Raw genomic sequence first — 24,224 nt, forward strand, 5'->3', positions numbered from 1 at the left:
GAGCTATTCGCCCTCCAGGAGCCTCAATTCTCACATCTGGAGAATGGGCCCCGGGCCGGGACTGGAGGGAAGTGACCAAAGCACTTGCCCTGGACACAAAATTTAAGGGGCACCAAAAAACTCAGGAATCCAGACAAATACTAATTCAAGGCAATATGTTAAAAAATCAACTTTAATGCAAAAAATCTGTGATGAACAAAACACTAAACTTTCAAATAAAGACCGATCAGTACCAGGGCTAGGCTGAGCCATACCGAAGATGCAGGCAAAAGGAAAAATCAGTCATACGTATCCTGTCTTTATTGAAAACATTGACATTTTGTTCATTATGGATTTTTTGCATTACTTTTTTTTAAAGTTTTTTTTTTTTTTTTGCATAATAAACTTTGTTTTTAGAGCAGTTTCAGGTTTATAGAAAAATTGCACAAAAGGTATAGAGTTCCTACATACACACACGTAGTTTCCCCTGTTAGTAACATCTTGCATTATTTTAAAAGGTACTTCATTAAATATTATTTACAACAATTATTGAATTTGGGGGCACCATTTAAATTTTGCACCTGGGGCAAGAGCCTCACTTGCCTGGCCCTAATCCCGGCCCTTGAAAGAGTGAATCACCCTCTCCTTGGAAGATGATCATGAAGCCTCAGTAATCTGTGATACTAACACTCTCCTTGAATCCATTCCTCTCCATTCAGATGACAACTTGGCTTTCTACATTCCCTGTTCTCCAAGAGGAACCCAGAACAAAGAGACAAATCCCTGGCTTTGAGTCACAAAAGAAGCTTTGAAATCCAGAGCTGAGACTATAGCCTTGCAAGCGCCAGTCTTTGAGAGAGAGAAATATTTTTTTTTGTAGTTCCAAAACTTGGCTTTGAACTTGGAGAGCAGAGAGTGATGCATCAACCCAGAAGTGGGGAAGCAGGTGTCATCACAGAAGCACAGATCCCACCCAAATGGAGACACAGGATCAGCCGGCAGGTGGGAGAGAAGTCACAGTGGGGCACCCCTCAGTCTGGATGCTGGCCCAAGAAGGAGTCGTTGGCCCCACCGTCCCTGGGGCCGAGCCAGGGGAGTGGCACCAGGGCAGGGGGTACTTCCCTTACCAGGTGCATCCTGAGGATGCAACAGATCTCCCACAAGCCCCTTTCCTAGATGAGGATGACTCAGCAGAGTAGAAGTGGAGGTTAGCCAGCCCCTCCCCTGAATCCTTTCTATACCCCCTTGTCAAGAAGGGGAGCTTCTGAAGTTTCTGCTCTTCCAAGATAGATGTGGGAGTGGCTGAGAGCAGGCTGATGGACCTGGGAGGCCACGTGGTCTGATTAAGGCCCCTGCAGGGTGACTGCATGACCCTCACAACTAGAGGTCAGAGGGTCATGGTTGATTCTGGGCAGAGGCAGGGAGGACAGGCATGGATAACCAAAGACCACAGAGAGTCAGCAAGGAGGGATGCCTGACCCCTAACAGCAAGAAAGTTTGTAGCAGCCCTGGAATATATACATGTCTTTGGGAGAAGAAAATGGAAAAGAGAAGCAGAATTCCTGAACTGGCTAGATTTGAATCCTGCAGGAATGGATTTACATTCGAAGGGACTGAGTTAGACTGGAAATGATGAGATCGATGTCTTTGCTAAGTTCAGTTACAGACACGTTAAGGCACTGGACTACGTGCCTGTGAAATCCTTATGTGTGGTGTGCACAGTTGTGCAGGTTGTGCACTGTACAATGGAGCCATGTTTAAAGGGCCCATTTGCATCAGAGACTGGTAGATTTGTATACTGTTACATTGGTCTCCAGACACTTGGGAATCAAGTGTGTTGAGGAAGGGTGCCTATTTCCATTTCTCACAAAGTTGCCATAAGGGCCAGCAGTATCCCTGCCAGGTGTGTACAGCACCTGTCTCACGGGAGGCCCTCCATAGGTGCTCATCCCCTTCTCGATGGTAACCCACATGTGAAGGACATTTGAATTCTTTCAGCCTCTAGGATCTAAACTCCCTTCCTAAGTTGGAGAATCCAACCACCTTCCAAAACAGAGCCCATACTTTCTCCTATGGAAGCTGAAAAGGCTGGGAACTCACTTTCACAGCTTTCCTTGCAAGTCGGGTGCAGGCAGGTGACCTGGGAGCCACCCATGAGAAGCCCCCGCCCCAGATTTTGAATCTGAAATTCAAAATGCAGCCCTCCTTCTGAGGACGGGTGGGAGCTACATCAGCAGTGCACCCACAGGCCCTGGAGGTAACTCTGGTTGGATTTCCTGGCTGGGGAACCTGACCCTGTGCCTGCCAAATCTTTGTAATAAATACCTTTTCTGCTTAAATTACCCTGAGTCAGTTTCTGTTGCTTCCAAAGAACTCTGCTGTCCCGCCCAGCCAGCCTTCCTCAGCCTGGGAGTGGTGTCATTGTCATCACGTCCTGAGGCCTCCGAGGGATCACTGCCCCACACTGGGAGATGCCTCCTCGCAGTGCTCAGGAGTAAGTGTGCCCAGGTTCTTCCATGCCAGCCTCCCACCCCAGGGCCAGCACCCACCGGGAGAACGCTGCTTTGCTGCACGGCTACCCTACCATGGGGACACACCAGGCCGTGGCACCCCAAGCTAGGCCTCTGGGGCCCAGAGGCTCATAAAGTCTTTCCTGAACAAGTGGCTTGCTCAGTCTCTCTCTTAGGTGGGTGAGGCAGATCACTTTCTGTCCTGCCCCTTCCCTGGGACCTCTGAACACACGCACACACCCCTTCCAGCAAAAGAAAACAAAGACCTTGTGCTTATCATTGGCTGCAAATGTGCTGGATGTGGGGCTCCCTTGGAAAGGTCCAGGCTCTAGCCCAAGATCCCAGTTAAGGGATGAGCTAGGAAAAGCCCCATATTTGGAGCAGAGACCCAAGCAGATGCTCACAAAGCCATATGTCTCCATCTCCCTGACTTGGGGTGACTTGGTTGTCCCAAAGGTCCCAAAGAAGTAATGTTTTATGTCTCAAAGAACTTTCTTGGCAGGACCCCTGTCTGTAGCAGTGTCTGGAGAGAGTAAGGTGACTCAGAGGCATCATGATGCCTAGGGGACCCCTAGGACCCCCTCCAACCCTTGAACAGAAGCCTGGGCTGTTTGGTTGTTCAGGCCAACGGTTCCGTGGGGATGGGTGGCTCTCTAGCTGGTTGGAGACGTAATCACCGAACCAATTCAGAGTTTCACATACCCAGTCTGCGTGTGTGGACCACACCCCCCGCCCTGTGGCCCCCGGCTTTCTGACACCACCCCCTAACACCAACCCCCCACCTCCAGGTCCCACAGACAGACGCCTTTGCCCCTGGGGGGCCCTGTTTCCCCAGTTGACCAGCTGTCAAGCCCATGAGCTGGCAGCTCAGCGTGTTGCCACGTGACCCAGGCCAGATGGCACCTGTCAACACCAGCTGCCCCCGTGCAGCGCTGGGCCACAGCCTTGCACATACACGCCTGCGTCAGAAGTGGGGTGATCATGCGGCCCCCCGCGTCAGTCCCGAAAACACTGCCCCATCAGCCCTCCAGGCTCCCCGCCCCCACACCCGTGTCATCAGTACAGCGCCCACCAGCATCCCCAAGCTTCCCCCAGAGGGAGGCCCCTCTGTGTTCTCACTGAAAAGATGAAGGCCCACGGAATATTCTCCACACCGGCAGGCTGTGGGGGCTTAATAAAGCTTAATCACCATCCTTGTACACCTCAGAAAGTTTTCTAAAACATCTGCGGGGAGGAGCGGGATGCTTTAGGTGGCAGCTACAATAGTCACTTGCTGGAAAGAGTGACTCGGCTGAATGCCCAAAGCCTGGTTATGGGGGAAGGGGAAGGCAGGAAGCTTCCAGAAGGGCCTGGCAGAGGTTAGCCCTAGGAGCAGGGCAGGCCCGGGCCCCTGGATCTGCAGCCAAGGCCTCTGCGTGATGCTGTACAGGTTGATCACCAGCCCGTGCCATCCCAGAGAAGGGTCTGGAGGGGCCCTCTCCAGGGCTGAGCAGGAGGAGGCAAGGGCCAGATCCTGTGGCTATCTGCAGAGTGGCCTTGGTCAAGTCTGCAAGCTTCTCTGGGCGTATGTTTCCGCGGCTCCAGCATTGAAGCAGCTCCTGTTTGCATGCTGAGCACTTTGTCTGCATCATCCCATGAGTCAACAGCGAGGTAGGTGTTGCTATCAACTGACGCTCAGAACGGTTAGGTGACCAGCTCCAGGTCACACAGCTTGTGGCAGGAAGCAGAGCTGGGATTTGAGCCCAGGCCACCTGACTCCAGAGCTCATGCTTGTGACAGCAACCCTCTGCTGACTGCCTGGCCAGGGAGAGGAAAGGACTCTGGGCTGATGCTGGCCGAAGGCCAGGCCAGAGGCCCAAGTCAGAGCTGGCCAAGGGGAAAGGGTCACCAAGCACGAATGAGGCCACAGTTTCAGAGCCTCACCTGCTCCTCTCGTCAGGGGCATCACTGAGGGGCTTCCTGCACCCCACCTCTTCCAGACTCTCCTGACCCCCAGGCCCACCGAAAGGTAGGACCCACCCCATGCTCACCTGGCAGGACAGAGCCGGAGAGTGCTATGGCCAAGGCCACACAGCAAGATGGACCCTTCCATGGGGTTCCAGTGTCTCGAGTAGACACCCAACACTCCCTCCCTGGGGATGCAGGCGGGATGGCTCAATGCTGACTGGTCTTGGAACCGCTGAGGTCAAGATTAGAATGTGGAGACCCTTGAGCCACTCCAGGGGGAGCCTGGTTGGGGTTGACCAGAAGGCTGGGCATGGTGTGAGGAAGGGGGTTGGGGGCACATGAAGAGTGACAAGGGGCAGCCTGGGGGGACCACAGCCATGGCAGTCAGGATGTGGGGGGTGGTAGAGCAGGGTCCCAGCTGCCAGGCTGCATAGGTACCAGGGCATGCAGGTGACTGGCATCCTGGCATCTGGGTGGGTGAGGCTGCGAAGCCCACATCTGGAGCCCCAGCTGGCCAGCTCTGGGAAGCCGTGCTCATTCATTCACTCCTTCCTTCATCTTAACATTTATCGAACACCTACAAATGTGCCTGGCACTGTCGTGGGCTTTGGAGTTTCAGCTGGGAACAAGGCAGACCTGGTCTCTGCTCTCATCGAGCCTCGTAGTGCAGGAGGGGACTTAGCTTGAGGCCTGATCTTCTGGCCAGCCTGCCTTCTCCTCTGAGATGCCCACCTTTCAGCTAGATCCACCTCCACCCCCCAACCCCCACTTCCTGGCCAAGTGTCCAGGGCCTGCCTCACCACTATGTCCTTGCCCAGCAGCCTGGCCTCCTCCACGTCCCTCACTGGCCACTTGGCCCATCTAATTCAAGGTCCGGCTCCGGCTTCACCTTCCCCACAGAGCCTGCCCTGGTGGACAGTGGTGGGGACATGGAGTATAAGTTGGGGTTGACTCTGAGCTCCCACTCCAGCCCTTGCCCCAACTTTCTCCTCATCTGTGAGATGGGAAGGTCCTTGCCCTGTGCCATCAGGGGCTCCCAAACCACCTAGGTTCAGCCCTTCCTAGACTCCTGCCTTCGTCTGCCAGCGCTGCTGTGACAAATACCGCAGGCAGCTGGCTTAAAACAACAGGAATTGATAATTGATTGTCTCACAGATTTGGAGGCTTGAAGTCCAAACTCAAGGTCTCAGCAGGCCACGCCTTCTCCCAAGTCTGCAGGATTTGGGTGACAGCTTGCTGGTGGTCAGCCTCTGCCTCTGTCACTTGGCGATCTGCCCCCTCGGTTTCCCCCTGTGGCTTCTGCTTCTACTGTTCTGTCTTCCGTCTCTGTCTGGATCTCCTCTCCTTATGAGGACTTGGGGCATGTAGGCTTAAGGCCCACCCTCATTCAATTTGGCCCCATCTAAAAAGGATCTTCAGAGATCTTATTTACAAGTGAATCCACCACCACAGGACTGGGGGGTCAGGACTAGAACCCTAGAACCTGCCTTTGTGGGGGACCCCATTCAATCCACCATGCCCTTCTCCCCGCCGCCCCTTGCCCTGGGCTGCCTTGTCCTCCCACAACTCCTAGACTCGGGCCCAGGACCAAAACATGGTGTCCTGGACAGGCTGTCTGCGGAGAAGCTGCAGACTCCTGCTCTGGCTGGAGCAGGGGGCAAGGCAGGGGTTCTGGGGTTGTGGGACTATAGCTCCAGCTCAGGAATCAACCCTGGGGTGGCCCCAGCTCACATGTCCTGGAAGCTGAGTCCAGCACAGTGAGAGGGGAGGCGACGGAGAGAGGGCAAAGCCAGCTTCCGATGGCCCTGCCGCCCAAACCCCCTGTCCAGCCAGGCAGAGGCAGGACGAGCAGGATACATGAGCTGTAAAAGGACACCCACGGGAGAAGACAGAAATGGAGAAGTGAAATGAGGATGGGGTGGAATGTGTATGTGTGCCTGGGTATCTGTTCTGTAATTCTCTGCACAGGTTTTTGTGTGTCTGTGTGTCCATGTCTATGCTTGTTGATGTGTTTGTGGATTTGTCTATAAGTGTGTGGGTGTGACTGAATGTAAACCTGTCTTGGGTGTTTGTGTGAAGATATGTTTTTTGTGTTTCCATAGGTTTCTGAGGGTGTGATTGTGTCAGTGAGTCTACATATACTTCTCTGCTGGTATTTATGTGCCTTTATGTGTGTTTGTATGTGTGTGTCTTTAGGGGTCGGAATTTGTGTGTGCTTTTGTGTTGACAGTGTGCTTGTGTGTGTTTGTGGGTGGGCAAGCAGTAGTTGAGGCCCAATCCAGCATCTCTGGTCTGGTGATCCCCCCAAATGTTGGGGGCCATGGACCAGCCAAGCAAACCACACACACACAGACACACACACACACACACACACACACACACACACAGCCTGTGGGGCTCTGGGTCCTGAGTCTGGCTGGGTTTTCAGCCAAGAGACGCAGTGTCCCCTACCTCCGTCCCCCAATGCTAGAACCAGCTGGAGCCACCCACACCCCACATGGAGCCCCAGCCAGGCTGTGGGCAGCCCCCAGGCCTGCGGCTCAAGACTGCCAGGTACATACAGGCCCTGGGGCCATCAGAGCAGCTCCGCAGACACCCACGAAGGAGCAGGGGTGGAGGCGGGGCAGGAGCAGTGTGGAGAGTGGGTGCTGCTGGACCCCTGGGGCTGCCCCTTTGCGGGCTGGGCTAGGCTGTGGGTGCAGGGAGCACCCCCAGCCCAGGGCATCTGCCGTTCTACCTTGTGTGCAGCTTTCTCATTTATAAAAGGGGCTGGCGCAAGCAGGACAAAACATATAGTCAGAGAGCCAGAGCCGTGCACTAGCTGAGGTGACAAAAGGTGCTGAGAGCTGGCCTGGCTTCTGCCTGGCAGACTGGGGGCCCTGGGGGAAGGGTTGCCTTTTTCTTCCCACAAGACATGAGGCAGTTCTCAGCCCTGAGCCCACGCGGGGCGTCCGCCTCCAATTCTGGCCCCAGCCCCTCCACCTGCACCTGTCACCCCTCACCCCTGTACCTGACACCCCTCACCTCTACACCCACCTCTCCTTACCCCACATTTTCCTAGCTGCTCCTGACAGTGACTGACACACTTCTCTGTTTTGCTGCTTTTTATTTCATTAGGAAGATAGCTGAGGGGTTCCGTGGGGGTGGGGTGGAGGACAGTAGCCCGGCTCCAGTCCGGTTGGATTGGAAAATCTGTGGGAAACAGGAATAAGGCCTGAGGAGCTCCGAGGCGGTCCTGTGTACCTGCGCACACCTGAGAGGCCCTTGGACCTCTCACCTCCCACCCCTACTCTAGGGCTGGGGTCCCCGGGCAAGGTTGGCCCACGATGGCCACCCCCATGTGGGAGCAAATGCAGGCGGGGGTCCCGGGCCCCTCACCCAGGCCTCAGGCTCAGCTGGGCGCATTGAAGCGGTTGCTGTGGGGCGTGTCTCGGTAGAAGGGGTCGGCTGAGGTCAGGGTTCTGCAGGGAACAAGGGGGCGCCGGTGAGGGCGGGGTGGGGTGCGGGGCCCCAAGGGCTGCCCGCCCCTCCCGCACAGCCAGCACTCGGCCCAGCGGCCAAGCCACAAGCATTCTTTGCCAGCCAAATCTGAGCCATTGACGGTATAAATATAATTTTTGAGGAATCGAATTGAGCAGAAATGGGGCAGAACCACAGCCCATTCATCTTTGGGCCCCTCCCCCCTCCCCACCCCCTTGTAGCCTGGCAGGAAGCGGGTGGAGCAGGCTCAGGGGAGGGTTGTCCGACGCCCGGGAAAGGGGGGCGGTGGGGGGGGAAGGGGTCCCTGGAAAGTGAGGATGGGCCGGAGGGAGCGGGGCCTGGAGGGGAGGGGAGAGAAGCACTGAGCAAAGCCGGGGAGAGGAAATGGGCTGCAAACAGACAGACAAGCAGACACACAGACAGAGGAAGGGAAGAGAGGCCGGGGAAAGGACTAGGCAAAGGATGGGGCGGGGCCTTGAAGGGAAGGGAGGGGTTGCCGAGCCGGAGGAGGGAGGCACCACCTTCCCACGTGGGGGTGCAGGCGCCGCAGGCTGTCCGTGGGGTTGGGGGTGGGCTCCATGCGGGTGACCGGCTGGTTGAGGGCGTAGCCTCCCGGCTTCTGGGGCTGGATGCCGCCTCGAGTCCAGCCTTCCCGGTCTAGGCCCTTGGGGATGTTCTCGAAGTAACTGGAATGGGGGAGGGGAGGTGTTGCCATGGGGGAGGGGCTCTCACTCTCAGGGTCATCCATTTCCCCCCCCCTGCCCCGCATCCTCCGCCAGCCCCTCCCCAAACCTGAGACCCCCCCCCCCCAACCTCCCGCCCCCCGCTTCTTTCGTTTCCATTCGCTCTGCCCTGTACCGGGGCAGCTGCAGCTGTTGCAGCAGATCGGGCAGTTCGGGGCTGCCCTACGTCCCGCAGCGGCTTTCCTCCTGGGCTCCCTGCCCCTGCTCTCACCCCTCACAACCCTTCACACCCAGGGGGGATTTTGAGGTGCACATCTGACCGCCCCCTGATTGAACTCTTCCGGGGACCCTCTAGCACACCACCCCTTTGGCCTTCCCCTGCAGCTTGTCCCCAGCAGGAATCGAGGCTCCCGGCTGTCCACACTGCTGGCGGGCTCCCCAGCCTTTTCCCCATTGGCTCCCTCGCCCGCACTCCCTAAACCCAGGTCCACTCGGCCGGGCTCCCCAGGAAGCCCTCACTCTCCCCCTGAGCTGGATGCCCCTTGTGCCCTGTCCCATCCTGGCCTTCTGATCCCGGGGAGGCTCTTTAGGTGGTAAAGTGTTGCCTCTCTCGTGGGCTGGGAGCATCTGATGGGGACCCTGTCAGTTAAGATCTGCTGGATGAATGGATTCCGTGCGGCATCCTGGAGCAGGGAGGCCAAGAGACGAGGAGAGGGCCAGGGGGGTACTTCTTGAGTTGAGCAGGACATGGGGGAGAGGGAGTCTGGGGAGACAGGGAGGGGGGCATCTTGGAAGGACTGGAATTGGTGGGGGGTGGAGGGAGCAGGATGGACACAGATGATAGCCGCTGTGATGGAGGCTTGGGTTTCCCAGCTCAGAGGCTTTTTCCCTTCTAAGAATTACATTTTCTTTATCCCTCTCCTGTAATGCCCTCCCCCACCTATTCCTAACCCTGAGATCCTTACCGAGGTTCTAGGGCCACCTCTTCCTGGAAGCCCTCCCTGATGCCCAGGCCTCCCACCATGCAGAGCTGACATTTAGAGGAAGCATCGCGCCCACCTGCTGTGGGCTGGACATGGTGTGTTAGCAGATGCTCTTGTTTCCTCCATTCAGACCCCCTCAGACCCCCTATTCTTCCCATGTCCCCCAGTCTGATCGCCAATAGTCTGCACTGTGGCTCTGTCAGGGTTGGGGGTGAGGAGGACACCCTTGGGTTGCCTGAGCAAAGAAGTGCCTGGGATTGAATGTCGCCCCTGGGGACAGCCCTTAACCAATGACTGATGGATGTGGGGGAATAAGTACCCCAGCTCTCGTGCCCCTTGGTGGGGATAGTTGCGAGTTGTGCATTTTGCCCTGTTTTGGGGAGTAGCCCCACAGGATATCTGGCTGGGTGCTGTACCCACTATTGGCTGCCTTCCCTTCTCCTTCCCACTTCTCCACTTCTCCACACCCCCAATAACTCTTGCCCATGAATCGCTGCTCAGACAGTGTTGGTCTTCAGCAAGGCTGTGAGCACATTACTTTTCCCCTCCCAGTCTCAGTCTCTTTATCTGTAAAACAGGTGCTAACTTCACACCCCCAGATTTGGGCAGGGAAGGGGGCGTTCACCTTTGGTTGTAGGTGGTCAGGTACCGGTTATTCACGTCAGGGTCATAGGGGCTCCGGACGTAGCTGGGGTTGTTAAGGCTGAACCCTGTGGGCTCCTGCAGAAGAAGGATGTGGGGGGGGGGGGGGGCATGAGGCCAGCAGGGAGGGACATTTGGGGTAGGGACGGAGTGCTCCAGGTCTCACCTTGTTCCCCACAGTCTCCCGGCCAAGCAGGGCCACATTCGTCTGCTGCACCCGCTGGGGTGCCTGGAATTGCCAGTGGTTCATGCTGCCGGGTTCTGGGCAGGGAGGGGGTGCCTGCGGGAGATAGAGCCACAAGTAGGGTGGCAGGGCTGGCTAAGGTGGGGCAGCAAGGACAGAGCCCCCAGCCCCGGGCCCTTCCCCTTCCCCCTGGGAGGCCCTTCCTGGGCATCTCCAGATACCTGCCTTCTCCCCAGACCCTTCCATGGCAGCTGAGGGCCACCCTGACTGCTTCCTTCTGGGTGCACCCTTCTCTGGGGGAGCCCCCAGGGCTGCTCACCCTGGGGTTCAGGGTCCTTTCATGCACCCGGCTGAAGCTGGTCTCCCGCTTGGAGCCTCGGGCCAGTACAGGCAGGAGCTCATCTCCCTGGAGGAAGCAAAGCAGAGCAGTGTGCAAGCGGCACCTACAGGAGGGCCCCCCACCTGCAAGTCTGTGCCCCCCACCAGCTCAGCTCCAGCTTACATGAGGGTGGGTCATTGGGAGGAAATCCGACTTGGTGACACTCCTGCCAGGGAGAAGGGTCTGGAAAAGAGGCCCCAGGGGGAACCTTAGCCCGGTGGAGGCAGCTTGGTTGGCCCAGCCTCTGCCCCCTGAGCTGCATGAAGCTAGTTGTCCCCCACCCTGCCTCCAGGCCCCCACCATGGCTGCTCCCAGCACAAATGAGTGTAATTGAGGTAACTGAGGAAACAGAAGGGTTTGGGAACAAAGAAGGAAGGGAAAAATTCTAAATGGGAACTGGTGGGCCAGGGTTCTTGTCAGAACTCTGAGTGACCTTGCCTAGGCCCCTTCTCTTCTTTGGGCCTCAGTCTTCTCATCTGTAAAATGGGGGAGTTGGACCAAACCAGTGGCTTCCACTGAGAACAACTGCTCTTTCATCTTGTGTTTAAACTAAAGGTTCTGTGGCTCACTTTTTTTTTTTTTTCCTTAAAAGCCAGAAACCCTAGAGCGGAGAGTCTCCAGCAAGCTGGCAGGGCCCGGCCTGACTTACAGGGTCCCCCGGGAGGGCCTGGGAGGGCGGCTGGGAGACAATGGGGTTCTTGGTGGACTCTTCGGTAAAGCCCGTCCCCTCCTTGGCACCGATTGATTTCTTCTGCAGGAGATCTGCAAAAGACAGTGCCCAGTGCTGCCCGCGGACCGCCTGGCCCCAGCCACACGGTCTCCAGTGGTGGCTAAGTGTGCAGGCCGATGGGCAGGGGGCTCATTCCAAGGATCTAGAGCCCAAACCCCCAGGATTGTATTCTCCAGAGCCCAGGCCAGAGGACAAGGGAGCAGAGTGAAGAAAAGGTAGGGCTGGCAGGCCAGAAGCCAGCTGTGGCCAGGCCCAAGCAGCCTGCGAAGCAAGCAAAGTCCTGCTTTGGCATGGGAGCAGAGAGAGGGGTGGCAGGCCTGAGGCACCGAAGTCAGCCTGGGAGAAATCAATCCCCCAAACTACCTGCACATCCTTCTTTCTTCCAGCTCCAGATCCCCCTGGGGGTCTCTCCCAGGGCTCAAGGGGGTAGGGAGGGGGTGTGGGAGAGGAGCATGAGCTCAGGTGGGCCTACCCGGCTGGTTTGATGGCTCGTTGAGATACTTGGAATTGTACTCGGAAGTCATGAAGTGCGGGCCCTGGAACACAGAGGGCAGATGAAGGGGGTGTGAGGTGGACTGGGCCCAGATCCGGGCTCTGAGCTGCCTTGAGCAGGCCTGTAGAGAATGTCTTGAGAAGCAAGGGCTGGTACAGCTCCCTGCCACGAGTCTCGCTCAGACCGGGCATCACCACACAAGAAACCCCACCATCGATGGCAAGTCCCCCTGCGACAATAAGCACTAAGATACGCGCCACACCGGGCTCCTAGGAATGAGCAACGGGGCCCAGAGTCTCCATAACCCAGTCCAGGAGTAGGGCCTAAATGAGAGGAGAGGCCCTGGGCTCAGGGTGTCTGGAAGGGGTAGTGGAGAGATGGGACACCAAGGGTGACCACTTTGATGCCGTGTTTTGTTTGTTTGGTTGGTTGGTTGGTTGGTTGTTTTTAAAGAACTGAATTCTTTATTTGCAATATCCATCAACATTGCTATTCTATTTCTATCCAGGAAGGCAATTTTCTCTTATTATTGTTTTGTTTTATCTTTCTATAAACAACTCAAATTCTATTGTATGAAAGGGCTACAAATATACATTTGTTAACCAAGCAGAAGACAGATATTTTGCTTTACAACTTTCACTTAAGATACCAGTCCATGTAGCTGGTCCATGAGTTGTCACAGCAATTTGGAACTATTGCCCGAGATACGCGTAACTGTTTACATTTCCAAATCTCACAGAGAATGGACGATTGTGATATGCTGATGCTGTTTTGTAAATATCAAATCCTCCGCCCGCCCCGGTTTTCCTTGGTGCCCTGAGCCCACACAGCATCGGCATCTTGAGTAAGTGTGCGCCGTCCCGGACTTGAGGAGGCAGAAGGAGGCGGGTCCAGCCCCTCTGCCCGGCGGCCCCTGTGCCCAGCCCCGGAGCCCTTGGAGGGCTGGGTCCCCCCACTCACGTGCCGGGCGTTCTCCCACTCCAGGGAGCCCTTGTCCTGCTGCTGGTGGAGCAGGGGCACGTCCTTGGGCTCCAATCCCGTGATGCCCTCGGCTCCGTACTCCCGGGTGTCAAAATGGACCCTCCTGACCTGGGGAGAGGGAGCAGCCCATTACCCTCCAGGCCCAGGTGAGGGATTGTAGTTACTTCCTGACCCAGATTCGGGTGTTGCACCTCCTCTGCTCAGAGCCTGCAGCACCCCCACGGCGCTTGGAGGAGAACCCCACAGGCTGGCACAGACTGGCAGCAGCTCCTCACTCCCCTCCAGCCACTCTCCTCCTCGCTGTCCCTCCTCACAGTGGACATGCCCCTGCCGCAGAGCCGCTGCACTTGCTGTTTCCACTGCCTGGAATTCCCTTCCCCCAGAGAGCTGCATGCCCCGCAATTCCTAACCTCCCTCAAGTCTTGTCAAGGTAGCAAGCTCTTTCCTGACCCTCCTGCTTTGCAGTTGAAGCCCCTTCGCCCCTGCTGCTCCCCCTACCTCTTCCCTGTTGTATTTTTCTCCCAGATCTTGCTACCTTCAAATATAGAAGCGATGTTCAGAATATACTGGCTGAATGAATGAATGAATGAATGAGTAGCTGTTCTGTTGGTGATGATGGCCGTAATGGTAGTAGAAATGAAGAAGATGGGGGTGATAATGACAAAAGAGTGACAACAGTGATGGGATAATAATGGTGGTGGTGAGGATGGAGATGTGGGCTTGGAGATGCAGATGGATCGGTGGCAATGGTGGGTATCATGGGGATGGGGATGGAAATGGAGGGGGAGGAAATGGTGGGACTGGAGATGGGTAAAAGGTGATAAAGGGGAGTAGACCCCTCACCCTGCACTGTGCCTCCTCCATGCCCGGATATCTCAGTCCTGATCAGGTGCCAAGGGTGCAGTCCCAGCCTGCTGGAGGGGGTCCCCACCTTTCCCATCCCCCTCTCCCTGGCCCAGCACTGACCTCCTTGGTGAGGGGTCCCACATTGGGCTTCTCCCGTGTGTAGCCGGAGCCGGTCCGATGCAGGCTCCAGGGCAGCGGGCACGTGCCATCGGGCACCTCCAGTGGGCGGTAACTCTGATTGGTCACTGTCTGGAAATTGTCCTGGACTTGTTCCCTGAGGGTGAGGCAGGAGCAGGAGCTAGGACCACCAGAGCCAGCAGCCTTTGCCTTTGGGGACTACCCTGCCTGCCCCCAGGAGTTTACCACCTCCCTCAACCTTCCCTGTAGATGCTTTAGGACCCCAGACCCAGGCCAGGCAAGGCTCTGGGCTGCTGGACCTCAGATTCCCACCCACGGAGCCTGGAGTGGGTCGGATGAGTTCTGACGTCCATCCCTGAGAGTTAAGACCTGGCTGGCAGGGGCCGAGGAGAAGGAGGTTGTACAGACCGTACCCCATGGCTGGGTTGTCCAGGGCGTCAAGACTGGCTTGGTAGGAGACCACAGGCCGGTAATTTGATTTGTAGCCTGTGCCTATGTGATTGCCCATGCGGGGCTTGAACTCCTCCCGGCCTGCCAGAGAGGACACACGGAGACGAGGAGACCATGGGTCAGCAGGGCTGGGACAGGAGTGAGCAGGGCTTCCTAGACAAGCAGGGCCAGCCCATCCCCAAGGGGCCCAGGGGTCCCTGGTGGGGAGAAGACACAGAGCCATGGGCAGGAGCGGGTAGGATGGGACCTGTGAGAGAAGCTGGCCCCTCGGGAAGGTGACAGCAGGAGGTGGGGTCGATGTGATGGGGACAAAGTCAGCGAGGCAGGATCCCAGCGACTGAATCGGGAGGGGGCAGCGTGGCGGGGCCAGCTTGCCAATACAGGGGAGGACATGGTCCTGGGGGGCCTCAGGAGGTGTCACTCCCCACTGTGGTGAGCCAGAGGGCTGCCCCCATCCCAGTGTCCCAGAAGGGAGCTCCCGAGCAAAGATGCCCTCACCATAGGCTGTGCAGTAGCTGGTGGCGTAGAATTTCAAGGGGTCCGTGCAGCCCCCCGAACTCATCTTCACATTAGGGGAGACAACCCCCAGGGGAAGTTTCCCCATCATGATGCTGGGGTGGTCGGGGCCCAGGAGGGCCTAGGAAGGAAGCACAAGGAGCACGTTTAGTCCAGCAGCTCAGGGGGCCTCTGATCTGCCCCCCGGCCCCCTGAGGAGACCACAGAGGTTACGATCAATTCCCAATATGGCTGTCCCCTTCTCCCAGGGGGACACCTCTTTCCCCACCACCCCCTCCAAAATGAGGAAAGAACAGACAATTACCACTACATGTCTCGTGTTAACTTGTGTATCATTTCATCTGCCCCACACCTGATTATTAACTCTTTGTCTCCCCATTTTAACACCTGGGGAAAATGAGCTTCCACGAGTTTAAGGATCTGCTCCCAAGTGGCGGGGCCAGGGTTCGGACCCGGGATATTTGACTCCTCGGCCCCCGATTTTAACCATGATGTGCCTTCCTCTCGGGGAATGAGTGACCGGACAGCCTCCTGCCTGGGAAGCTCGTGGCCACCCCAGCCTGGGGCCCCTTGTCTGTCCCTCAGCTCCCTCGGCCTCGCCCGCCTCCCCCTGGAAGTCGGCGCCACCTCCAGGGCGCAGCGGCCGCCGGCCCCACCCTCACCTGCCCTCCGCACGGCCGCTGAGGCTGCAGGAGACAGATGCCGCTCCTGAGGGGCCCGGGCCCTCCCTGAGGTGGCCACACCAGGGCAAACAGTACGTTGCCTAGCAACCGGCGCCTAGCAACAGCGTCCCCAGGACTCTGAAGCCATTCCAGGGGCCGGCCTGACCGGGATCAGGATGTGGGGGGTGGGGGGCAGCCTCCTACGGCCCCAGCCCCCCAGTCCCCAGCCTTCCTCGAAAGAGCCAGAAGCGCCGTTCTGCGAGTGACGTGAAATAAAAGGTGATCCCCAACAATCACCCCCATTTATAGAGTGCCCACTTCTCGCCAGGCACTTTATGTTCTTTATCTCCAGTCCTCTGAGCCTCTCTTCCAGGTAATTATTATTATCTCTATTCTCGAGTGGGGAAAACGAGGCTTAGACGAGCCAAGTGTCCGAACGGGCCGGAGATGGCACAATCAGGAAAGCGCAGAGTTAGGATTCAGGCATGCGTGGGCCCACACCCAGCTCTTCTGCCTCGTGGTAAATTAATGTTTACTACCTTCTGCCAGAGCCAAATCTGCGCTAAGCACTTTTACACACACGATCTTATGCAATCCTCAAAACCACCTGTGAGCAGGGTACTGCTATTATGGGGCCAATATACCACAGCTGTCGAGGGCTGCTGTTCTAACCCAATCTGTCTTTGATGAGGTCCTTAGCTTCTTAGCACCCATGTTTCCTCCTCTCCACCAAGGGAGGTGACTCGGAGTTAATGAGCTCGGAGACCCAGTGTCTGGCAGATAGTGAATGCTCTGGATCATGAAGCTGCTATTCTTAGCCTCATCTCACAGATGGGAAAGGTGAGGCTCAAGGACAAATTGCAGGTGGAGGCAGGGCCTGGGCTCAAACCAGGGAGAGCCACGCCACCCTCCAAGCCCCTTCCTCGATGGCCCCTTTGCCTTCTCGATGGCCCCTTTGCCTTCTCGTTGGCTTAGGGCTTTGTAGAGGCTTCACATCTGGGTTTGGGGCGACCTGATTTGTAGCACCTGCTGATTTCCGTGGTGTAAATACTCCAGGAAAGGCTGATTTCAAACTACCAACAGTGTCACTGATCAGGGAGTTGGAGAGAGGAGCCATAGCACCACCCCTGCCCCCCCCCCCCCACCGCTGGAACAGTCATCACCATGCAGAGACAATGAGCATAAATAATCATAAGAGCATAAATTAAGAGCGACATGGAGAAAAATCATCAGGAGGTGATGAGTTCTGAGTACTTGCCTTTACTCGTAATATAATTTATTAAATTGTAAGTGTCTGTAATGGAATTTTTAATAATGGCTTCTTTTAACAACCAGCTTACAAATTTCCTGAAAACTTCACCTTCTGCTCTCCTTGGCTGATACAAGCTAGCTCCCGGCAAGCTCCCGCTCTTAAGGGAAAGTAAGGAGTGGGTGAGGGGCAGCCGTGGGCAGAGTGCCACCAGATACACTGGCCATGCTCACCCTGCAGTGACCAGGCTTGCCAGGGTGGCTTGTGGTCACATCTGATCCCCCCTACAGAGAGGCCCTGGACTCAGAAGACCCAGGACCCAGGGAGGAGTATGGGGCAAGCAGAGGGGTGGCAGGCACCCACCCTAAACAAAGGTGATTCTGCTTAGGGTCACAGGCTGCAAGGACGCAGAAGTGAGGGGCTCCGGTGAGGGGCTGGCTCCCAGTGTGGCGAAGCAGGCTCACGTGCACTCCAACCATGAAACACAAGGTAGGGTGAGACTGCCGTAGGCGGGAGCTCGCCCAGGGTGAAAAGAGTGGCCGTCCTCAACATGTGCACAGAGATGTGGTTAGAAGCAAGAGCTCTGAATCCAAAGTCAGGCGGCATGGACCCTGGCTATGCCACTTAGTAACTATAAGACCTTGTGCATACTACTGGTACCTCGGTTTCCCCATCTGGAGAACGGGGTAGTGATGGTACCTTCCTGTGGGGTTGTAGTATACATAAATCACTCAGCCCAGCCCCCGGCACATGGTAAGTGCCATCTAAGAATCAGGGAAAAGCCTCGGGGAGGGGTGCCTTTTGGGGGTTCACTATGTACTAGGAAAGTTTGGGTCTGAGCGTCATAAACAGGAATTCTGCCTGGGTCCTGTTCTCAGGGAGCCTCCAGTCTACAGGGGATCTTTGACCCGGCCGATATGATGCAGTGAAAGCAAGTCAGAGAGGACTGGGTCAGAACCTGTTTCTGCTCCTCGTTACCTGTGGGGCTCTGGGCTTCACCTCCCGGAAGCTGTTTCTGCACCTGGAAGCTACCAGGATGCTGGGTGAAATACCTTCTGCAAAGTGTCCGGCAGGCAGGAGGTGCTGCACAAGGTGGGGACACCCCGGGTGGAAAACACGGCCGCCGAGGCAAAGGTGGGGAAGGGTCGCCACACCGGAGCTGGGAGGGTTCCCTGCTGCTGCAGCACCCGGTGTGGAGAGGAGGGCTCAGCTGGGAAAGCAGCTCCGGGGAGGCTGTAGCCAGGTTTTCCTTTTAGCATTTGAGGGAGTGGGGGGTGGTAGAAAGGTTTGAAATTGTCCCTTAGGTCTGCGAGGGAAACTTCGGCTGCTGGAATCTGGCGAGGTGGCCGCTCTCCACGTCTGAGCTCCGGTTCCAGCGGGCAGCTGCGCGGTCCTCCCTGTGGACTGTGGTTTTTGGTTGTGTGGCGACACCCAGTGGCTGTGCCTTGGAACTGCAGGAGATGCCGCAGGTGCTGCTCTAATAAGGCTGGAGGTCACCTGAGTCACAGGCCACCCAGCATCACCCCGGCCCCCACCCTGGGGCGCTCCAGAGCAGAAGGGGGAGGCCTGGGCAACTAAGGGCCGGCTCGCCTGGGTGCTGGTCCCAGCTGTAACCGCATTGCTGTGGGATTTTTGGACCTCTGGTCTCTGGCCTCCATTTTCTTATCTGTAAAATGAAAGAACAGACTAAAGTCTCCTTCCAGATATGATTCTAAGTTGGAAATTCTGGGTCCACCCACCCCACTTTCTTCCCATAACTGGTCCCATTTATTAAGCACTTCCTACTGTCAGATGCTGAGCTAAGAGTTTTATAGGCGTCATCTCGTCGCATTTCACCTCTGCCCTACAAGACAGGAACTCTTGTCATTATCCCCATTTTACATATGAGAGACCTCACAGGCAGTAAGGGGTGAAGCTAGGATTCAAACCTGGCTTGGACTCCAAAATCTGAGGCCTTCCCACTGGACCTCTTCCAAATTCACATTTAAGTGCTGGAACTGAAGCAATGGGCTTTAACACCACGTGGTCAAGTCCGGTGATTTTCCAAAGGGACAGGCTGCCCTGGCCTCCCTTTTCTAGACCTGCCCAGTTCTGAGCAATGAGATTTGCTCTCATTTCCTTCCTATAAGAAGGCAGGGGCTGTGGATCCACTGGGGTTGACCAGCTTCCTCTCCTCTGAAGCCTGGAAGATCAACGCCATGGAGCTCCTCAGCAGCCCCAGCAACCAATCGTGGCTGGCTCCGATGAGGTCTCTGAGGCCAGAGGGCACCATCCTCTGACTGAGTCCTGAACTGAGAGAGACATCTGCTCTCTATGCTCCCGGCTGTGTGGACTTCAGTTCCCCAAAGGAAGACTGACTCGGGCAAATGAGAGAGCACACCACCAGGCATGTGTCGTTTTGCTTCGGTTGACATTCGTCTTCATGGCTGGCCTCGGAGAGCAGAGCCCAAACTCTTATCAGACAGAGACAAATGGGTCTCAACCAAGTGGAAGGAAAAGCTTTTAACACACTGAACCATCCAACAGGGGAACAGGCTACTTTGGGGGAGTGAGTTCCCCACCTCAGGAGGCATCCAAGCAGGAGTTGGATAGGACGACAATAATAGCCAACTCTCATCCAAGGTATATAAGGCACCAGGTGCTGTTCTAAGTGCTTCACCCAGTTAGCAAATTTAAAGCCCACCACAGTCCTATGTGGTGGGTGGTATCAACACCTCCATTGGAAACTGAGACACCGAGAGGCTAAATAACTGGGCCAGGGCCACAGAGCTGGAAGGAGGGAGCACTGGCATGAGACAGCAGGCAGGCTGACCCCAAAGCTCGTGATGGTGCCTCATGGGTGGAGCTTAAGTTTCTCCAAGCTATTTTCAAAATCTGACTTTCAATGACAGTTTTTAAAAACCCTTTAAAAAAATAAAATTATTCCTCCTGTGCTCTCCCCTGCACCCCAGCTCCTTGGCCTGTGCTGTGGGCTGCTGGGTGAGAAGCCACAAAAAAATCAGTTTGAAATCATCCAAATCAGTTTAAATGATTACAATGTGGGAAGCAGGTCCCTGGGGCACAGCTGAGGGAATTGAGCACTCATGACCAGGGGGACGGGTGTGGTGGGGAGATGGGTCTTAATTGTACTCATACATTTGAAGTCCCTGAGCTGAAGGCTGGGGGTGGGGGATTAGATCAGAGGCTGTCCCCAGGGAAGGCCTGGGAGGAAAAAGCAGAGTTGCTAATGTGCCGAGTGAACCGAGGACACCTCCCTGCTCCTTTCCCCTCTTCTAGAGCATAGGTTTGAGGTCCGACTCTGGCACAAAGAGTGCTGTGTGACCTTCCTTAAGTAACCACCCCTCTCTGGTCCTATTTTCTGTGAAATGAAGGGGTTGGATTAGAACAGGAGGTTTGGTCTGTTTGTTTTTGGTTTGGGATGTGTTGTTTGGCCTCAGAACTCTTTCTTCAAATGGATGTTTGGCTCCAATATCCAAATGCTGGTTGATGCCACATCCCCGTCCCCTTACCCCACACCATCTGTGAGACACAGGACTCCAGCCCACCCAGTTCCAAGGTCTTTCCCTTCTGCCTTATGGCAGGGGTGGCGGAGGAGAGTTTGCTGTGCCCTGGCCACGCTGCAGCCTGGCCTTCTGGGATCCACTGGACCTGCACTGACAGTCTCTCCCAGGGCAGACCCTGAGAGATGTCCACGGGGGCCCCAATGTCCTACAAGCAGCATGCACCAACCCCCCCCCCCATTCTACCGATGGGAAAACTGTTTCTGAACCCAGATTCTTCTGTGCTGAGCTTGACAAACCTCAGCCAGTTCAGGTGCGTGACCCTCCCTGATGGGCTGTGGCCTAAAGGGGACCACGGCAGGGGAGGCTCATTTGGGGGAACACTAAGACCCATGGGGTTCCCTTTTCCATGGGTTGGGGGGGTCACTGGGTGGTCTGAATTTATAGAGCCACCTCTGGGTTCAGTCCTAGACAGGGGGAGGTGGTCCCTCCACTGGGCTCAGCTGCTCTGAGGATGTCCTGGTGACCGAGCCAGGGGAAGTGGCCTCAGCGTCCCCCAGGTCTGAATGACGACATAGCCTTGAAGAGCCTGGCTTGGGGGCCTCACAGGCCTGCATTCGGGCCTTGGCTCCTTCACCTCCCTGTCCTTGCCTGGGACACGAGGATGACAGCCACTCCCTGTTGGGGGAATTAAATGAGGCAAGATAAGAAAGCTACTGGACATAATGTCTGCCCAAGAGGATTTGGGGGGTTCTGGGAGGGTGTGATTATTGAGGGTGTAAAGACTGGGCCCAGGGAGCAGGGCAGAAGATGGCCAGATGTCACCCATTCCCAGTTTCTCCCACTGTGACTCGGGCCCCTCCAAAGGACACCACTGCCTTAGCCAGGAGGGGGAGTTGCCCAGGCTCCTAAAGCTCCCACCTTTAGAAAATGCTTTGCCGGCTCTGTTCACCACCCCAAGGCACTGCCGGGAGCTGAATTAGCCCCAGTCTGATGGTTTTTAAGTCTAGTTCTCTCTCTTTTCTCTTTCCTAAAAGGAGATGGTTCCCCTGATGGTCTCGTCACTAGAACTCTCCATCTGGTGTAACTTCTTGTGGTTCATTCCCTGCCCCCTCCGAGGCCATTTCCTGGAAGCACTCCGTCGTGTGTACTTGCTGGCTGTCCTGTTTCTGCCTGTTCTGTTCTTTCACTGTCTCCTCTGGGTGAACTAGTTGATCTCACTGAAGGATGAAAAATTCATGACTCCTGGGGAAAATGAAATGAGATGGAGAGGAATATAAGGAGCCAATCCCAGCGCTCGAATGGAATATGGAGATATTCTCAGCTGTGGCATCTGCAAGAAGGCTGGTGCAGGGGTCAAGAGGGTGGGTCCTGGGTGCACTGAGACCTGGGTTCAAATCTCAAGCCCTGCCTCTAGCGGGTGGGTGCCCTTGGGAAACTCACTCAGCCTCGCTCAGCCTGTCTCCTTAGCTGTAAATTGGGGCCACAGAAGACCCTGATCCATAGGGTTAGGCTGAGGACTCAGTAAGGCAATATTGAAGGGCTTAGTACACAGCCTGGCCATAGAGAAAGCACTCAATGCCTATATAGGATTGTTGTCACATTCCCCAGCTGCCCCTGCAGCCGGATATGGGCCACATTGTCAGCTCTGGAATTGACAAGCGCCACTCCCAGGCCAAGATGCTTATGAGTGGGTGTGTGTTTTCTCTCTGCGTGGGTGAAGACCCACAGAACCAAAAGACAGAAGCGGCCTGGATCACCAACACACCTCATGGGGGTCAGCTGCCCTTGGAGAGCCACCTTTCTTACAACAGATTGTGAGGTGACAGAGAGATAAACCTTGTGGCTTTGAGCCTCTGAAATCTGGGGCTTTATTTGTTACTGCCACATAAGCAAAGACATGACGATTTGAGAACTTCTGGGGAAAGAAGTTTGGGTGTGAGGCAGGGAGATGAGAGTTGCACTGAATTTTTGAGAGAAAAGGAACGCCAAAGAAACCGTGAGCCTTGTCTTTCAAAAGCCTGTGACTTCTTGAGACTTAAAACTTCCCTGGGTAGGAAGCAAGCTGAGAAATCAGTGCGGAGCCCGCCAGGCCTACCAAGGAGGCCAATGAAGAAGGCAGAACCACCACATGACTGAAAGCCATGGTGCAGGGAGTTCCTTCTGGAGAGCAGACTCGAGGCTCTTTGCCCACCTCAGTGTAAGAAGCCTTCCCAGTGCCTTCCCAGTGACTGCTGCTGCCACCTGTTCTGCCCCCTTCCGTGTGGGCCGTTGCTTGGCTACCCTGCCCCTACTCCCTGTTTGTGTGTTGAGTGTGTGTGGGGAAGGCAGATAACTTGTCTTGTAAACTCATCCATCTCTGGATCAGGAGCCACATCCAGACCCGCTAAAGAGATCTCAGCTCCTCCCATGAGACCCTGGACTCTCAAGTGGAGGTGGTGGCTGCACATCAGTTGGGGTTTTTTTTGCTCTAAAAGGGGGTTAATGTGTGCTGTGTGTGGGAAGAAGGAAGAAATGTGAATCAAATGCAGAATTTAGAGACCAGAGGGTGGACTGTGATAGAGACTTCTAGCACTCAAACATATCTGAGCCTCTCCTCCTTCCCAGGCACCCAGAAAAGGACACTTCCCAAGCCCCATGCAACGTTAGGGTTGAGGCATTTGAGAGTGGATGTGAATTCTCCACATTCCCTCATCCCCTTCGGTGGTGACCGTGGAGACCATGTGTTGAGATTGTGGAGCCATAGGATCTAAGGATGACTGGATCCCTGGGTCACCACACACAGAGTTGCCTGATTCACACTGGAGTCGGCCTGTGTGAGGAATAAACTTTGCTTTGTTAAGCCCCTAAGACTGGGAGTTTTACTTACTATCATAGTATGGTCAGTCTGACTAATAAACATATCTATTAGAAAGAAGTAGCTATATCATGCATAGGAGGAAAAGGAAACATCTGGAAGCAGGCTGAGTTTGGGGTTTAAAGGAAACCTCAGAGGAGACTCATAATATTTCCCACAAACTTATTAGGAGTCATGAACAGCCTCTATCAGCAACAGACTTGAATGGTCATGCATACAGTGAAGGCAGCTCCATGAAGAGTCTGTACCTTCATTCATTCAGAAAGTCAATTACTCATTCAAGGAGCATTTAATGAGCACCAACTCTGTACCCAGCACTCTACTAAAACAGGGGCTGGAAGGAGGCATATTTTATGGTACTTGCCCCTGAGGAACTTGCAGTAGGGGAGAGATACACCTAAACAATCTCACCCTGAGGGTCTGGAGGCCACGTAGGGTAGCAGTAAGAGCAGAATATTGGAGGCAGAGCCACCTGGGCCCAATCCCAGGGGATTCCATGTAATGTGCTTGCTTAGCAAAGTGCCTGATAGGCACTAAGTGCTACCCCCCCACACACACACAGACATATACACCCAGACACCTGGTCCAAGCCACAGAAATTAAAAGCAGTAGAGCAGGATTCAAACCCAGGCCTGGCTGATTCCAAGCCTGCAAGCTTAACCACTATGCACGGCAGCCTCTCATACAGGGAAGTCTTAGTTCTAAGTATTATCTATATATCATCCTCATTTTACAGGTGTGGACACAAAGCTTCTGCGATGTGAAGAAGTTTGTCTGAGGTCACACGGTGCATCCGCAATGGAGGCAGGTCTCAGAGCTAGGATGGTTTAATTCTTACCCAAGTTCCACTCCAGCAGATCTGACCACACTATTACCTTTTTTATAACCTGTAATTGTTCCCCATTGCCCAATCCATGAAAATACTCAGGGCAGTGCCTGCACATAGTAAAGTTTCAAAAATGTTTATTATGGGGGTGGAAATCAACACTGCTCATTATTTATTTCTCGTCCTCCT

General features: G+C 55.4%; 2 protein-coding genes across 3 annotated transcripts in view; both read right to left on the reverse strand.

Annotated features, from left to right (window-relative positions):
- Window positions 1–7,531: 7,531 nt before the first annotated feature.
- On the reverse strand, window positions 7,532–17,235 carry PPP1R32 (protein phosphatase 1 regulatory subunit 32). 2 transcript variants are annotated; one of them, XM_037838241.1, is made up of 14 exons: window positions 17,216–17,235; window positions 14,924–15,062; window positions 14,389–14,506; window positions 13,958–14,111; window positions 12,971–13,099; window positions 11,990–12,053; window positions 11,437–11,549; window positions 10,911–10,970; window positions 10,728–10,814; window positions 10,391–10,504; window positions 10,208–10,302; window positions 8,438–8,602; window positions 7,815–7,897; window positions 7,532–7,628 (listed from the first exon to the last, which is right to left on the reverse strand). In XM_037838241.1, exons 2-13 carry the CDS (start codon window positions 15,030–15,032, stop codon window positions 7,828–7,830), a joined length of 1,278 nt encoding a protein of 425 aa, XP_037694169.1. In that variant the 5' UTR covers window positions 15,033–15,062; window positions 17,216–17,235; the 3' UTR covers window positions 7,532–7,628; window positions 7,815–7,827. The 2 variants fall into 2 exon arrangements, with proteins under 2 accessions (XP_037694169.1, XP_037694168.1); XM_037838240.1 differs by lacking the exon at window positions 17,216–17,235 and adding an exon at window positions 15,604–15,679.
- Window positions 17,236–18,292: 1,057 nt separating this feature from the next.
- Window positions 18,293–24,224, reverse strand: part of SDHAF2 (succinate dehydrogenase complex assembly factor 2) — a 49,318-nt gene continuing 43,386 nt past the window's right edge. Inside the window, exon 5 of the transcript XR_005217304.1 lies at window positions 18,293–18,518. The gene's annotated coding sequence lies outside the window, so the exon portion shown is untranslated. The remainder of the gene's footprint in view (window positions 18,519–24,224) is intronic.

This window comes from Choloepus didactylus, chromosome 6 (genome assembly GCF_015220235.1).
Source record: "Choloepus didactylus isolate mChoDid1 chromosome 6, mChoDid1.pri, whole genome shotgun sequence".
NCBI lineage: Eukaryota > Metazoa > Chordata > Mammalia > Pilosa > Megalonychidae > Choloepus > Choloepus didactylus.